Here is an 18,125-nt window from a genome sequence, read left to right on the forward strand (position 1 = left end):
TGATTTATATTGCCCCTCTGGATAGTTGTTCTTACCGATTTGAAAAGCTAATTTACGCTGACCTCGGCTTCTCTCTCAACACCATACCATGTTCATTATGCCAGTCAAGGCTGTTATATTTAGAAGTGATGCATTTCAAATGCCAAAATCACTTAAATTCTGAAATATTTTCAAAAGAAAAAAAAGCTTATTATAACACATTGTAATATTTATAATTGTAATTTGTTTTATTAGATGCCCACATAGTGTCTTTTAGCACTTAATGAATTATTGTAAAATGTATTTTGTCTTGTTTTGTAGTCTCATGCGTGGTTATACTTGTTGTACCCATATAATTTCTTAGCACAGTTGAAAAATGTTTTTTGCTTGCAACCTTTGTTGAGATCCATGAAAAGAAAATTGTCTGCCTAAAATGTTTTCAGTATCAAACACTCACCCACAGCTGGACTGAGAGGTGCACTTAGCTCGACTCTGGGAACATGGTGACTGCAACATATTCACTCGTGTTGTAAGAATATGACATTTGAAATCTTGTGGGATAAAACTACCGTTAAAATAACCACCTTATAAACCTGTAAGCGGTGAATCTTTGATACTCTGATGCGTTTTCGGGTGGAACGTGACTTTAAGATGAGTCACGTCCAACCATTTTAATTTGATTATTATTTGGACGACACTTACCCGAACGGGTTCTAGACAACAGCTGAGTGAAAGAGGCAGGGGATGAACTGTGAGAGGAAGTGTAAGCCATATTGACGCCAAATATACCGTATGAAAAGGTCATCAGACTGCCCTCGTTTCAGTGTTCTGTTGCTTGTAAAAGCTTGGTTTTTATTAACTGAATGAGTTCAGTTTTTTGCTCCGCACAAATCAATATTTTGATATTTGGAGTTCTGTTTACCTACAGCTGTTGCAGTATTTTATATCGATATTTCTTTTGCTACCTTCACAGCGATGAACGACAAAAAGAAGAATGCTGTAAAATGTTCAGGAAATGCAAGTTCACGCTCATCTTAATCTTTACAGTTGTCATACATTCTGAATATGTACTGCGTTTGAATGACATTGATGTTATATGTATGAGTATGGTTGAATAAAATTCACTGGGCTGACAGTCGAGGAAATGTCCTTTTTTATTTGGAATTAGTGTGTAGAGTCAAAATTATGAGACGACGCGCGACTTGAACAAGAAAACGTTTATTACTGCAGAGACGAGTCACAAATTTAAGAAAACAACACTAAGAAGCTAGCCTGAGCTGAGATCTGAAATATTCAGAAAACCAAACTACATGTGTCTTTAATAGTTTCTATATTCATCAATACGACACACTAAATGATAATGTCTTTATAAATATAAAAGTCCCCCAAGTGTCCTTGTTTTTTTATGTAAAATACACAATACAAATCACCCTACACGCATTAGTTTGTTTGCCAATTTGAGAAAAACGGAATTGCACACAAAAAAAGTCACAGAAGTTTGTGTGTATATATTATATCAGATATTATACATTATCCAAAAAAGAGGAAAGAAATCACAAAAGCACTTAAGCCAACATATCTGATAGAATGTTCACCAAAAGAATGAATCAAATAATTAAGACACAAATAAATATACCTTTTTTTTCCTCCCCAGTTTTTGATATATACATATTTTTGTCTAGGGTGAACCAAAAATAAAAACCTTCCCCAAATGCCACTGCCAAATGCTTGTGCTTGCATCAGAGCGTGCTACAGACGGCCACGACTCACTAGACTGTCAAATGGCACTTGAAAACATCCAAATACAAATCTCAAACGGGTCACAGCATTCAGAAAATATCATTTGACAAAAGAAATCACGATCATGGGAAAACAATTAATAAGAGAGCGTTTTTTACTTACAGTAACTCTCCTTGTTCATTAACCAGTTCTGTACAATAAAAAGCCATCTGCGGGTAAACTACCGTGTGTAAACCACAAAGTGTGTGTGTGTGTGTGTGTGTGTGTGTATGTGTGTGTGTGTGGAGTCACATCCAGTAAATAAATAGTCCAGTCTGAGGACAGGTCTTTATGCTTCCCTGGTGTCTTCTCAGCGGCAGCACCTGTGCAATGAAATGTCTGCTCAGCCTCTATCTGTAGCCCACCAGAGACCCAATAGTCACCCAGGCCATCTGCTCTGGCCGGGGCGAAATTAAAGGCACTGGAGTCTGCTATGGGTCAGTGAAGCTGCTGTTTCTTCCAGGTGAAGAGGCATCTCTTAGCTTTACGCTCCTATGACAAAGTCAAGGAATAGCTTATGTCTTTTTTTTGTTTGTTTTGTTTTTCTGGTTGGAAATGGGCTCCTTTGCAAACAGCTGTTACAAAAAAAAACAAAAAAAAAAAACAATCTTACTTCTCAATTTCAAAAAAAGAGGCTGAGAAATCAAGTACAATTATGTTGGCAGCATTAGCATCAGTCCAGTGTTGACCAGGCAGATGTCGAGATGCAGAAGAAGAAGAAAAAAAATCACTGTCACGGCACATGTGTAAGTATAATAAAATGGGGAACAACGGATAATTGACAAAAGACTATTTCTAGCAGCACATTGTAGGCGTGCAAGACCAGAACGCACTTAAAGATCCTGGAGCACATAATTTAAATTTTAAAGAAACCATTTTATAAGCCATGTTCACTTCAGGCACAAAATAATACAAGATTACATCTACAATGTTGTACTTGACTTATATGACAAGGGAGCTGAGATTTGTGTTTGGGAAGAAACAAACATAATTCAGTGAGATGGAAGGTAAAAATGGCACAGGCAAGAAAAAGTATCCTGCAAAACCTGCACGCCGGTGCTTTACACGCCATCCTGACTTTGAACATTGAAATTTGAATGAAGAGACGGAATCCCATCACTTCATTTAATCACGTCATTCACAAAAATGTGGTCGGCTAATTGAGCTCTTGGGAACAGGGTTCCTTTTGTCGCAGTTATTTAATACTGACTTATGTGCAGCTCTGTAGAAATTAAATGTTTGTATGTAACATTTTTTGTACTGGACTTTTTCTCTGCATTCTCCCAACTTGCATTCGACAGTTTAACACCAAAAGTCAGGGAAGGAGTTCGTTATGGTCACAGACTGACGTAAACTTAATGCCTCAGGCCTTCAACTTCCAGCTACTTAAAGTTCATTGACCTTTTTTCTTGCAGACTTTTCAAAACTATTAAGCGATATAATAGGGCAGCCAGATTTGTGTGTGCTCAATTCCAGAGATCTTCCAGCCAGCAGTCTCGGGGTAAGGCTACAGTATGAGATGCGTACTGTAGGTTTTGGGGATGCCAGAGTTTACTTTTCAGTGTCATGGAAACAATATAAACAACAACAAAAATCTGTGAGATTCCACCGGTCCTCCATGAGATGCAGCATTTGCTCTCTCACCCTCCGTTACGCTACGCAGGTTTTCTACACAGGCACAAAGAAAAACAAATAAAACAACAACAAAAACCCTTATGGTCCTCCTGTACAGTAGGTCTGCCGTTTTACAGTGGTATAATTCACCATTCATTATCAGTGCCCATTATAATACGTTGCAATGGGTAAGCATCTAAACCAAAAACACAATAAATAGCAATAAATTAAACACTTCTGCAGGGAAAAAACCGTGCAGACCAATTCAACAAGCATGAAGAAACGATAACGGAAAAAAAACAAAAACATTTTTAGTAACAAAATGTTCCTATTAAGAGGATTAATCTCAATAATCTCCACAACATAGAATGTTTTAACAGTTCAAGTATAGATGTAGTCTAATGAATCAGAAGTTAGTCCCCGATGCCTTTTCCCATTTCACAGTCTATGAACTACTTACAGAGGAGCTACGAAAAGAAACAATCACGTATAAAGCAACAAATATATGTAGTGTATCATCATTATATATATATACTATACATTTATATATATATATATATATCTATATATCTCTGAATATCACAAAATATCTACTTTTGGTCCACTGTACAAAGATCACCTTCAAACAGGGAACAAAGGATGAAAGCGTTTATGGGCTAAAAACTGAAATGGAGATGTATCAGAGGTGAGAGAAAAGCAATGCCGTTTTTCTCCATCGCGTTGAGAGTTGTGCAGTACAGTGGTGTGTGTGCAATAAGGTTTGGTGACTGTGCTGCACGCGTCAAAGGGCTGGCACCACTGGTTTGAGGTAGGGTGACTGATGGAAGTGCTCCAACACACACACACACAAGCACACACACACAGACTTATATACACATGCACATAAAAACACAGTGCAGACCAATGCATTCGCGTTCACTTACACTCACACACATATATACACGCGCGCACACACACACACACACACTTCACCCGATAACAAAGGCTAATGCAAGAGTAGGCCTCAAGAGGGCAGAGTGAGGGCAGGAGCAAGGCTAAAGACCATGATTCAGATAAGTAATAACAAGCTTAGTAGAGCTGATCCAGAGAAAACAACAGGTGTGTCTGTGACTGTATTCCTTGGTCTCAACACTGATGAGCCAGCCCAAATCCAGCCACGAGTCACCAGAGAGCCAAAATTTGTGGCTGGGACGATGCAGAGGGGCCGCGGGCTCTCTACAGCACACAGTCAGGACTACAAGGACAGCTGCATTTAAGGATAAGGCACTATGATAAAGCCGAGGTACATTAAATCCCTGACATTCCTTCTGCTCTACAACATGGCACTGTGGGACAGGAAACAGCTCTCGGGTGGCCCAAGTGGCTCCCTCTCAGCTTCCTCTTGTTGGTTTGTTTTTTTGGTCCTTTGTGAACTTAAGAAATTCCATTAAGACAGAAACTGCAACAAAAAAAAAGAAAAAAAGGGGGGGAAATGTCTAGTAAATTGTTTTCAAGGTTACAGCTGGTCACGTAAACCACACTACAGAGCTCCCACAAAGAACAAAAGGCAAGCATTCTGCACGGAGTGCATAGAAAAGCTAGCATTGAGGAAGTGGTTTTGTACAGCTGGTCTTTGTCAATCTCATTTCTATATACACAAGTAGCAGCACAGATATTTCGTTAAGGGGTTTCCTTTTCTGTGGCTGAGTTCTGTGAGTGGTTATCAGTGGGCGGCTACCATATGACGGACAAAACTGCCCCATGATCCTTTTCCAAATGCCATACATACATAGAAAGTCCTTCCTTTGTTTTTTAGCTACATACAATACTCAAAAGATTTTGTTCAGCCAAAACGTTTTATCAGCAGTTGGAATGCATGTGGACCATGTAAACCATGCTAAACTTAGGAGGGATAAATGGAATTTACGACAAAACAAAAAACACAATGATAGCACCATGAGTTTTGGGTAATACCAATTGAAAGTACAGCAAAACTATTTACAATAGGTGAAGGTCTTGAGTCAATCGATGACCCCGCTCCACTGGGACTAGTGACATGGATTTGAGCTCTGAGACATCAGTAGGTTGAAAGAGTTGCATTTTCCTTCAAGACAAAAACCTGTCTGTATAGCCAGACAAAGGCGTTAAGTCATGTCTAGGCAGGAAACATTAAACAGGTCAAATTAGTCCTCCTCCAGCTGCCGCATTGCGATAAAGCACAGACTTATGGGATGACACCACATCCAGAATCTAAGCAGTCAGACAAGGACAGCACATCTTTGCCAGAGTATCATCATTCCAGAACTCCCCCCCCCCCCCCCCACTGACCAGGAGAGATGAGGAGAGGAGAGCGCGTCCACACGAGTGCAGACAGAGACAATGCATGAAGAACACGGAAACATCTAAACTTACAGAGAGAAAGATATGTGGAGAGTGAGATAGCAAAAGCGGAGCCGAGCGGCGGTCGGCCGTGCCCCTCGGACCCCTCAAACGGAGGCGTAGGTGTTGCCTGTGGCGCTGCAGTGGCGGATGTTGGGAGTACCGGCAGAAGGGGTGAGGATGTGCTCCGTGTGGTCCTGCGGGGGCTGGGGCAGCGAGTGGAGGACGCCTGGCTGGACGACGCCCACCACGGGGTGGGACCCGTCCTCGAGCGCCCCGACCTGGATCACCTGGATGACCTCGTGCTCCGACTTCTCTCGCTTTGCAAGAGGTTCCCCGGACTCCTCCACGTCGTCTTCTAAGTCACTGTCCATCCCGCTCATTTCATCTAGACGGGACAAAGCATCGCGTGTGTAAAAACACTAGTATGGGACGCTTTTCTACAACGAATGATGCGCTTCATACATTTTGTCACATACCTTTATCCATGTTAGAGAGGGACAGCGTGTTGAGGCTGTCAAACTGAAAACAAAGACAAACATCAGAATTAGTGGGGGTTCACCTAGTTTTAATGAGTTTCTAATCTATAATACTGTATGGTAATTAGTTGAAACATCTCTTTTGGGGTGATTTTTATCATGGCAGCACTTTAAAATACTGTGAAGGTACGATGCCACAGTTATACCTCCCCCATGACACCGATGGGTGTCTCTCCAGTGGCTTGGGCCACGCGATGTTCCACCAAGTAAAACATGTACTCATCGTACAGCAGGCGAATCAGGTGGAAGGAACCGAAGCTGGCAGCGCTGCGCAGGGTCAGGTCCCTGATCACCATCGAACTGCGGAGACATCAGAACAACATCGTGAACGTTTTTCGTCTCTTCAAAACGTAGCCGCTTTTGCTGTGTTATTTTTGCAGACCTGTAGAAGGACCACTTGAGCAGGAACTGTCGAGCTGCCCTGGGGAAGCTGGGCCGGTGCTCATAAGGCTTGAGCACCTGAGTGACCACGTTCTCCAGCCAGGCTGCCCATTGCTCCAGAGAGCTTTGCTGCTGCAATGTGGCCTTGAAGTCCTGCTCCAAGTGCTGAACGACTCCCTCCTCACACTGGCACACCCATGATGCCTGCTCCTGTACAGCAATATGCAGAGTGGATGTTAGAGAAGCAATGGCATAGCACGCACAAGAAGAGCACCAACCGAAAACACAAAGAGCTGCTCTGACCTGTACGTTGGCAAAGTCAACACGGTTCAGGTCACTCAGCATCTGGTTGATCTGTGACGTGTTTTGCAAAACAGCACGTGCCGCCTGAGCCAGGTGGTTCAGAGATGTGTATCTGCGCAGTGTTTGCGCAAAGGCACTAACAGCGGCAATCTGTGTAAAGAGACACACAAAAGCCCAGGCGCTGCTTGAGTAGAAAGTGTATATTTTAGGAACAATAACAGGTGACCCAATTCTGTAAACAGCAAGTGTACCTTGGTCTGGATCATTCTCTGTGGAATGGCATTCATGGCATTATTGAGCCAACCTTCCAGGCTTTTGGCAAAGTTGCGAATGGCTTGAGTCAAGGCACCTGGAGAGCAAGCAGCAAACGGGAGTTAATAACTGATGTTCGGAGCATCAACCGATGACATGAGAGGCGTCTTTGACTGTGGCTCACTGGGAATGGGTCTCAGGACATCAGGAATGAGGATCTCCACAAGGGCCTGGTACATTAGATGGTCACAGGTGCTCATCCATTTGAGTACAGCCTCGTTTCTGCACAGTTCCAATAGCTGTGAACGGGGCAGCCGTGCTTCAATCTCACTTAAACTGCTGAGGAATGAACGGATCAGACAGAAAAAGGCCTTTGAATTTTCAGCTCATTCAAAAATGAATTACGTTCGCTAATAATTATATTCTAAAAAAAAACAAAAAAAACATTCAACATTGTATGTTATGAGCTTGACCTCACCTGTTTTCTGTTACCGTGGCAGCCTCTATAGAGTCAGGGGGAGAATAACGCCAGAATGTCTGCCACAACTTCTCAATTAGACTGAACTGGAGGTTGACAACTACATCGAGGATAGCCTGAAACAAAAGCAGAGAAATTACCACGTTGATACAGCCTTCTACAACAAGAAGAAATAGTCCCTTTGAAAACTGTCTGCAGCGAGGTCTGTGGATTATTCAGAAGAAACAGGACTTTGTAATCTGCCACGGTCTGTCTTTAGTTCTCTGAGGAGCGCATATTAATACCATTCATTTGTATTGATGTGGCAGCAGAAATCTAAAAACCTCAGCACTAGCTGCATGGCTAACCACCACATGTGAGGAATTGGGTTTGTTTTTATAGATTTGGGTGAACAGACCCTTTAATCAGAAGCAGGTGGACAGCTCTGTTAGGACTTGTGCCCATCCATCACCTGTGGATGACCTGATCCGTACTTTTCCAGACATTAAGAGAGGTTTTACTGAACACCTCGCCAGATGAAGTGAAAATTCTGCTCCAAAATGCCAGCGGCTGGCATTTACAAATCTCTGTCACAATAAACACTCATGACCTTTCCCAAAGTTTCCACACTCTGAATCCTGCAAAGGTCTAAACACATGGGTTTTGTTTTTGTTTTTTCCAAAATCTGCAGAACTTTTAGTTCACTATCTTCAGTCTTACCAGCCTTTTCTCATTAAAGATAGCTTAAATAAGATTAACGTAGTAAATTGCTGTAATAATAGATATCGGCAGATTAAAAAGGCACGTATAAAAAGGGAAAAGGGGGAAAAACACTCGATTCCTGCAGAAAATTAGAATCTTAATGGAATATAAAGTGGAATAGATTTAGAGGATGGTGGAATGCGGCGAGTCCAGGCAGATCAACAGATGAGGTATCAACGAAGGCTGCAATACTGACGAGGATTACTCGTCTTTCCTTGAGCACTGAAGAGGGACCGGGTCCCCTGTTCCCCTTGTGAAATATGATGATGTGAAAAGAAATGCCCTTTATCTAACCTCACAGTGCTCTCTGTAAAGGGACTGCAGAGCTTTTACGTCCTCTGGGCTGATGTTCTCCGTATTGCTCTGTCCCAGGTCCAGCTCTACAAAGTCAGGGAGTGCCCGCGACGCGTCTGTTGTGGAGTAATAAACAATTTAATTGTAATAATTGGAAAAACGTTATATTCTGCGTGTTTCAGCGCATCCCATGCATTTTTGGTGTTACAGACATTCGGGGAAAGAGAAAAGCAGCTGACCTAGGAACTGCTGGTGGTGCTGACTCTGTGCGATGACTGTCTGCTCTTCTCCAGTAGGAAGGTGCTGGCCTCCACCTGAGTACGTCTCCCCAGAGCAGCCGTCAAATTTCTGCACTGGCTTGAACCTGAAATCACATGGCTCACATCAGTATCTCTTAAAAAAAAAAAATCTCCTTCAACAAGTACGGCATGTCTGCACGGCGAGTGGCTCCTGTACCTCTGTTTCTGCTGAACAGGTTGCTGTCTGAGGGCCATATACTGCATGTCTTCTTGGAGTCTATTGAGCGGCGAGTCCGGTTTCACACGTATACCATAGTAATGATATTTGGAGTTCCCTCTGCAAGACATAACCAAAAAGGTGAGCACACATTAACAGACTCTCAATATGAGGTGTATGGAAAGAACAGATGAGGCTTTATGAATATCAAATGCAGTCAAGCAAGCATACAGCAAATCTTAAATTGCTGCAAAACTTTTCTGAAATGAAGAAAATAAAAAATAACCTTGTTCCAAGACGCCTTGTACGGAGTCCCATGAAGATGGAGCGGATGAGTTTACCAAAAGAGGCTGCGTTTACAGGGTCCAGTTTCTGCTCCTGGCAGTGGCGCAGATAATGATTGTAGAGGGTGGATCGTGGTAGACTTACGCCCTCTGCTGTCTCGTAATTATCCAACAGCCACTGGAGCTACAAGAGAATACATGTTTGGTTTTTGTGAACCCAGAAGATAACACAGGTCCATGCAAACTGTCTGGAAAGACCTCAGACTAACAATCTGTAATCTTGATGTTGCAGCATCTGCAAACGCATTTCTACAGCAGCTGGGGGATTTAAAACAACAGTGAGAATTCAAACCAGCAACAAAAACAGCAAGCAACACATCAAACTCAAATAGAGTTGAGAGAGAGAGAGGCAGGAGTCTAGCAAAAAAGTCAAAAGTAAGGCGAGGGCAAGCATTCGTAAAAAGCAACTTACATGGCTGTTGAGCAGCGAGCTTCTCTGACTGGATAAACCCTCAGATTTTTGGAGCGTCTCAATCGCCATTTCAATCTGATAAACCACGAAGCACAGGACAACAAAATGTAAGAGGGGCGGGGGAAATGAAAACAAAAAGCAAGAAGAGTTGATGTAGACGCTCTAGTATTCACGAGCAAAAAAATAGAGAGAATCTAGAAAAGGATCCCAAAGCAAGCGCCGCTAAACCCAAGCAGAGCAGGACTACCTGTCATTTGGGAAACGGAGACAGAAATACATCACAACTCTCCCAGATTCCACTAGCACATATTCTACTTATAACAAACATCATGGGCATGGATAATGAGGCTCCATTATAAAAGCAAAAGACTAAGGAGGTGTACCGAGATGATTTAACAACATCTGCACCTCAACCTGAAGACTTGCTGGTTTGTGTGAACAAGTCTAACTGGGTGTCTCACAACAATATTCAGCAACATCAGACAATACTATATAGGATATATGTTATTTCCCAAACTTTTTGTTGTGTTTCAGTGTGATTCCATGCAGTGGTTGTGCAATTATTATCAGTTCCCCAGGTTCTAGAGATTACCTTTTGTGTTATGATTATGTTTATGGGCCCATTTATCTTGTCACATCACTTAGGCGAGACAAGGATGAGCTGGTATTTTGACAGTTAAAATGTACCCTTTTTGCACACATTTTGGTGACATAAAAGAAAGGAGAAAATTGCTCCTTTGCATAGCCATTATTGTATGTTAAACTCTCCGTAATGACCGATATCCACGTAATGTAATGTCGGTCGCCAAGCATCATCAAGAAAGCATCATTAAGGTGGACTATATGAAAATACCTAATGGGGTGTTCAGATTATAGCAAAAAAAAAAAAAAAAAAAAAAGCAAGGCTCTTGTGCTTCACGCACCACTTCGTCCAATGCAGGACTCTGCCCTCCTTAACACACCTGTCTCAGGTTTTAGCCCCTCCTTTCTTCTACGCTTCTAAGAGTGGGAATATCACACAGATAAAATCTGGCATGGAAACTAAGCCCTGCATTACTTGAAACATTAAATATTAAGGATTAAATGTGAACATTGCTGGCAGTAGTGAGTTCGCTGCAGAGAGACAGCCTACGCAGAGCATCGCATACATCAGCGAAGAATCATTGCCATGGATGAAATGCAGCGCATAAGGGAGGTGCACACAGAAGTTGCTTTTCTATAATGTATGTACATGCTGAAATTTTTAATACGCGACACAAATATTGAGTTAAAATATGGAACTCTGCTAAAGAGACTGGTGTCCTATTAATAGGGGGAGTCCAGGAAAACTAAAGCTGTCTAAAGTTACTACAAAGTCCCCACATACAGGCAGGTAAAGGTAGGTGAGGGAGGCTCAATTAGTGGGTGTTCTGCACTCACAGTAGCTGGGGAAGCTCGTGCCGTCTGGGTGGCGGGGTGGGCTCCAGCGTTGTCCATGATGTAACTCCCAGGACTGCCGCTGATTACCTGACCCCCCGCCAGATTCATGCTCATCCCCCCATTGCCCGCTCCTCCGTTGTTGGTCATGCCATGAGACGTCACCACAGTGGACACTTGTGATGAGCTGCCCTGTGCGTCAAAGTAGCTCCCTCCACTGTTCTGGCTATACAGCTGCGGCTCCGAGTACGAGTAGGTTCTTCTGTTCCGAAGGGAGTTTAAGAAGTCAGTCAATGTGCCCACAACAAAATTGACAAAAAAAAAAAAAAAAAGTCTATAAACAATGATTATATGAATTCCACGTATTACGTTGACACAAGTCTGGTACTCAGCACCTGTTTGGTGCGTGTTTGATTTTGTATTTCTAGGTGCCCCTTACAAGAGTGCTGAGGTTACATGTGTGAGCCTGTGTGTATCACAGTAGGACAAACACAGCTTGGGCTTGTTAGTCAAGAGTCTATGCAGCCCCCTCCTCAGACCCAGGGTTCCCGCGTGTAGCATCAGCACTTAAAAGACAGGCCTACTTCTGGTCATGTTCAGGTGACTAAGCACAATCAAACACAGAGCCGCGGAACCCCTCATAAAAGAAAACAAACACAAAAACAAACAAAAAAACGAATGCGCTCTCCCACCAGCATCATGTGCTTGTGACATGAATGGTGGTCTGAAGAGACTTAAGAGGAGAACGAACAGGCTGCAGGGACGCAGCACTCATATTTGTAGAGCGGTGGAGGAACAGAACTGGGTAACAGACTGACTCACATGTTGCCATTGGTGTAGACGCCACTGTTCTCCTCCACATACTGCACCTGTGCTGGGTAAACATGCTGAACCTGTTGAACAGTCTGGGCCTGGTAATACAAATGGTAAGAGTTTTCAAATTAATACTTTTAATTGACTAAAACGCAGGTATTGCTGTGGCAAATACAGACATGCACATGCAGTTTGCACGCACACGCACACACACAGGCTGGATATACCTGTTGCTGGACAGGCACCTGCTGGGTGGAGCCGGTAGGCTGGACAGGCACGGTGGTCTGAAGAGGGACAGTGGAGGTGGAGTCAGCGCCTGCTTCAGGGGTCTGCATGGCGCCTGAATGAGCCAGAGAAAACACAGTGTTGCTGTACATAGATAATGGTGACCATCACTGAAAATGAAGAGCGCTCTCAACTGACTGGTCCAACTGGCAAAACAACTTTACAACTCGGTAAAAACAACATAATCTTAATGCATCACTGAGCCACTGCTTTCATGGGGCATTGATAACTCACTTTACAAATAGAGGGTTGTATTCTTCTGTAAAAGATGTAAAATTAATAAAAAAAAAAGTAAATCCAATAATTATGCTTATAATTTAGTTAGCCCAAGACATAAAATGTCCCTAAAGATACTTATTCAGGCATAATAGAAAACATGACATTTCACCAAAGCTTCCCAAAATCAATGCTGCTAGAGCAGCTTAAGAGCAATTCTACCTCAGCACCTGTTTCTGCCTTGTGGTACTTAATGTACTGAGAGCCTCATGCATCAGTGACACATGGTCTTGTCTCCATGTTCACAGCCATAAAAACAAGTTAATATTTAACAAACTCCAAATAGATGCCGCTTCTCGCTGCTCAGTAAGTTCCCACTCTTACGGGTTGAATGTTACTCGAGATCGGAAGCCCTGGATCAGTACTGAGAAAAGGTACGAGGAAGACCTGGAAAGTTACCTCTACAAGATATTACTAGTAATAAAAGAGCTATATTGCTGTATTGTGCATCAGAGATGCAGGACCATGAGTACAGTAGTTACAAAACCAAGGCTAAAATGAGCTACTTTGAAGGATGAAGGATGAGAGTGTGAAAAGACACTGATGCTGAACCTTTGTCTATGAGTTAACAATAGTATGGCTACCATCACCCATTCCTGCCAGGGGAAGGCCACCTCCTCCCCATCACGGTTTCCATGAACAAGCCTCTCTTGGTTAATTAAGCCGGGTCTCTTAACAGCTTTGAATCTCTTCAGGGACATCCTTTCCCTTCAATACTGCACAAGCCTAGGCCTTTTTTTCTTGGTAAGGCTATTATTTATTTGTAAAGTAATAGCCTTTACAAATAAAGTAATAGTGACTAACCTCGAAGTTGGACTGAGTCAATCTTCCCCTGGTGCACTGAGAGTGCAAGGAACAGGGAGGAAGCAGGAAAAGTCTGCATTGTATTTAAACGTACAGGAGCACTGACATTCATTAAAGCAAAGCCTGCTTCAGCAATTTTTCACACATCATTTACGACACTGTAAATTGTGACAATCAGTTCTGAAAAAAAAAAATTGACAAAGCTGTATGAGTCAGATACACACAAGCAACCCCTTTACACTGAAGTGTGAAGGCCATTGGATGCAGGCGACTGAAATTAACAACAAAAAAAAAATCAAACCGCAGAGTGAAGCTGTAGCCTTCAGCTTAATCCAAATGGTACAAAAGGCAACTTGTGAAGAGAGGAAAATGTGGACTTCTATTCCACGGTGAAGTTTGAAAGGTAAAGTACATGGCCCCAATGGAGCCCACCAAATCAAGGAGGAGAGCCCTTGCATCGCAACACACTCCTGATGCCTCACCCCAACCCCCTCCACAAACACACACACGCATGCACACGCACACAAACACACCTCCTGCCTCACCATTCAGGCACTCCCTTGTGGCCCACTTAAATGCTGTGCTCCACTGAGCAAGTCCAAGCCCTACAAAGACACAGAGGAACAAAAGCCACCAAGGAGAGCAACATTTTGCCCTGCATTTTCTCCCCGCAATTCCTCTTGCTAACATTACAAGCAACAAATTACAAAAGGGTGGCAAGGTTCACAGAAAAATACACAGCGTGCCTCTGATAATCATGTATGATAAAGGTGGAGTCTGATGGGCCGAGCGAAGAAACAGGAGCCGGGGGAACAAGGTTGAAAAGTATGCCGTACACAAAATCTCTCCCTCTCTTATGCACATACGTTGCATGCATGCAACCCCGGGCAAGATGGGAGCGTGATCAGACGCTAGTTCAGCAGGAAAACAGGTGGAGGGAGATGTCATTTGGAGCTGAAGAGAGGGGGGGGTAAGCAAAGTGCTGTGTTTGCTTAAGAGTTGAGTTGTCAGATTATAAAGAAAAGTAGGAGTTACTAATATTGTTAGGGATAATAGAAAGAAAAACAACATTGCATCAATATACGGGACACTGCCAAAAACAAAGAGTCCAGATTTTTTCCATGACAGTGGAAACAGAAACATCAAGCATCGTGACATACATACTGTACCCTATTATTGTCAGATGTGGGGTTAGGAAAGACCTTCAAGTATCCCCTTTCAACAGCAATATACATTATTGTGGGCAGGCTGGGGGAAAATAACAAACCAAACATGTTGTATTCTGCTAAGCCATGAAAATGGATGACTGAATAATTGAATTAATCAGGCCCCTCTTTAAGTGATTGGAAATGTAACAGGATCCAGGCAGCAGGTGGCATGGTACTATTTCTGTGCTACCAGACTGCAGGTAAGTGGTAACGTGATATGATAACTAGCAGTCCCAAACATCCTGTTTTCTGTGTGTGTTTATAAGTGTGTTGGGAGGGGTGTCTGTGCACAACCTATTTTGGGTTATATGTGACAACAGATCAATACATTTACATCACTTTAGGCTTTACCTACAGTAAAACGGTACCATTGGCATTTTGATCTCATTGGTTTGAATTGCTCTGGGCACTGTAAGGCCCACTTGCTGCACGAGTGGTACTGTAATTCATGATTCGCAGCGATCATGCGACTGAAAATGACAATTCTAGTAAATTGTAAATTTACATTGTGTGTGTGGAGAGAGGTGCACCTGTCCTCTGCTCACCTCTCCAGACACACCCGATCTCTCTCTCCCCCTGACGGGAATCAGAGGTCGCAGCTGCACAGGAGACCCAGTGGACCCAGGAATAATTGTGATGCAATATTAAGAAACCAAGTCCCTGCTCACCACCCACAGGATTAAGCAATCCTAAAATGGAAGTTTACTATACTGTTGTGAGGAAAGGGCACATCTAATTGAAACAGATGGATGTTTTTACCCAATTTAAGGGAGCCTAAAATCAATCTGGGAGAATAATAAAATAAACCAACGACCTTCCCCTTGGACCGAGTCTTGCTTGACTCCTTTATTTCTTTTCTTTTCTTTTCTTTTTTTGCGCACCCAGAGGAAAAAACACGCACAGACGTTACAAAAAAAACACGAAATGTAATCTTTTAACTGTTTCTCCGTTTGAGCCCCGTTTTGCAGAAGGGGAGGGTAGATCTTGACGTCCCAAGCCCCGTTGCTGAGTGTGCAATGCAGAATAACGAAATGATTCGGGGGGGAAAAAACGGGTCGCAACATTTAGGCATTTTAAAACATTAAACCGGGCAGGTGTTATTCCTCACAGCAAACTTAGCCTTGTGTTGTCAAGATAGCTTATCGCATCCATCTGATGCCACAAAGAGGGCAGATGGAGAGCTAGCGAGGCTATCTTGCTCCCTAAGACAAAAGGGAAAGTAATGGCTTAGCTATTGTCAATAGCAGTTTGTGTATGGAAAGCTAGCTCACAGCACTTTTCCCATTTTTGCTGATCGACGTTATTGATTGTGTATGACCAACGAGATTTGAACCACCCGTCACATAAACTCGCAATATCGCCGTAACATATGGCCAAAGCAACAAAAAAAAAGGGGATACCAACAGGCATTGTAAGAGGGCAACGCTGGCGTTAGCAACCTAGCAACCACAGACACCTGCTCCAGCTGACCAGCTAGCATCGGGGACTAGCCCGGGTCTATGCTATCACACAGCATGGTGACTTTAGGCAAATAAGTTGCACGTAAAGCCGTTTTCTGCCACACCGAATGACGCTTAGCTCAGTGTTTAGCCACACGGCCGCCTTTGAGGGGACACAGCTAGCCTCGGCTAGCGAGCAGGACCTCTCACAGCTGTGGGTATCTACAGGCAACGTTAGCAAGCAGGCTACCACGTCACAAAGAAACACCCTCGCTAGCAAACTACCCCAGCTATCCACCGAGCCTTCATTCAGCAGCAGACAAAAACACACACCACGGCACTAATATCTCATTCATATTAGTATCTCTTCAAGCGACAAAGGACGATTTCGCGCTAACAAAAAATGTATAGTATTAAAAAAAATATGTATTCAAACCTGAGCTGTGGACTGGTTGATGAAGATGAGGATGGTGGAGGAGGTGGTAATGATGGAGCGAGAGGTTGTTGTTGGTGGGTTACAGTCGCCAGGACTACGGTGACTATGGCGCTGCCTCACTGGGCAACAGTTGCTATAAAACTCACCGGGAGCGCGCAACCTTACCAGGCAGGTGGGAGGAGATTAAAGCGCACTTAATACAAGTCTTACGGAAATGAAATCACAACCAAACACATTATGTGTGTTTATATCGGAGATCTTGTTACAATAGCGCCATTTACACCCGAGCCAATGCTTTTGGTCTGATGTATGTGGAGACTTTTAATACACCAAGAATGCATTGCATGTAACAGGATGTTCAAATAATTATTAGAATAAAAAAAGAAGACAAATCTGAAATTACTTTACTTTCCCATAAGATGATGAAGTTCTAAAATACACCAAACCCTGATCCAGGATAATTTTGATTTTGGGATTACTTTAAATACTGTCATAATTCGGCTTAACACACAGATACATTATTCGTGGTTGTGTTTCTGCTTTTCATTATTATTATTATTATTATTTTTTTTACTTAGGGACCGTTCTGTATTTATGGAATGGACCCTTTGTTGAGTGAGTAAAAGGGGCGAGAGAGAGGGACGACATGCTCTAAAACGGGACTGCATGGCGGATTCGAACCCATTACCACTGCTTTGAGTCTCATACATAGGGTCGTAACTCTGCCACTGAGTTATCAGCCACTTTCATTTAATCAACCAGATTTATTAGTTATCTTATGATGGGGAAGTCATATAAGTCTTAAAATAAATAACGTACATATTATTATTATTATATTATTATTATTATTTTTTTTTATGTGATTTGATTTTCTGTTGCAGTGGCATGCCTATTGTGAGGATGCTAACTTGATCCAAGTTTTGGACAAAGGTTGAGATGTGGTTCTTTGCACACTTGCAGGTTGTAGGTTGCCTGTCGTCAAGTCCTAGAGATGCTGTTGCGTCAACCCATTCTGGTCTTTGTCTCAGCATCAGCAACATCTGGGTGTTGCCTTTCCCCACTTGTCTTCTTCCAGTGTGTCAGGTTGCGTTGAACACGTTCTCGTTTTAACTTCACAAAATCAGCAGCAACGGAATAAAAACAACGACACTTTAGCCGTTGGAGGCATTTTTTTATTGAATTGTTTGATAAAAACGGGTACATAAAAAAATAGGTTATCGATACCACCTAGTGGTTGCCAGACGGTCGAACAGGAAAAAGGAATATAGGAGCACGTGACCTGGGGCAAACAAACCAAAAACAGGTGTGCGTGGAAAGCCGGAGACGCCCAGAGAGTTAGCATGAACGTGAACGCATCATAGATGAATTCGTTCTACTTTGTTGTTTTGGTTTCATTCCAATCACCTCGTCGACACCAGTGACGAACAAACGTGAGTAAGACAAGTAACGCGATGTTACGTGTTGGAACTGTGTTCGACGAGAGCAGAGATCAGCTGCACCTGAACTCACACTGACCTC

General features: G+C 42.9%; 1 protein-coding gene across 4 annotated transcripts; it reads right to left on the bottom strand.

Moving 5' to 3' along the window:
- Positions 1-1,181: 1,181 nt before the first annotated feature.
- rfx3 (regulatory factor X, 3 (influences HLA class II expression)) lies at positions 1,182-16,773 on the bottom strand. Of its 4 annotated transcripts, none has more exons than XM_084034753.1 (17): positions 16,608-16,773; positions 12,387-12,499; positions 12,169-12,257; positions 11,350-11,605; positions 9,931-10,005; positions 9,461-9,642; positions 9,175-9,294; positions 8,958-9,082; positions 8,719-8,834; positions 7,684-7,799; positions 7,390-7,544; positions 7,205-7,302; positions 6,954-7,103; positions 6,652-6,860; positions 6,416-6,569; positions 6,210-6,252; positions 1,182-6,118 (listed from the first exon to the last, which is right to left on the bottom strand). In XM_084034753.1, exons 2-17 carry the CDS (start codon positions 12,492-12,494, stop codon positions 5,838-5,840), a joined length of 2,277 nt encoding a protein of 758 aa, XP_083890879.1. In that variant the 5' UTR covers positions 12,495-12,499; positions 16,608-16,773; the 3' UTR covers positions 1,182-5,837. The 4 variants fall into 4 exon arrangements, with proteins under 4 accessions (XP_083890879.1, XP_083890878.1, XP_083890877.1 ...); XM_084034752.1 differs by having other exon boundaries at positions 7,390-7,541; positions 11,350-11,608; XM_084034751.1 differs by having other exon boundaries at positions 11,350-11,608.
- Between the last annotated feature and the right edge of the window lie 1,352 nt (positions 16,774-18,125).

This window comes from Eutrigla gurnardus (genome assembly GCF_963514095.1).
Source record: "Eutrigla gurnardus genome assembly, chromosome: 19".
Lineage (NCBI taxonomy): Eukaryota > Metazoa > Chordata > Actinopteri > Perciformes > Triglidae > Eutrigla > Eutrigla gurnardus.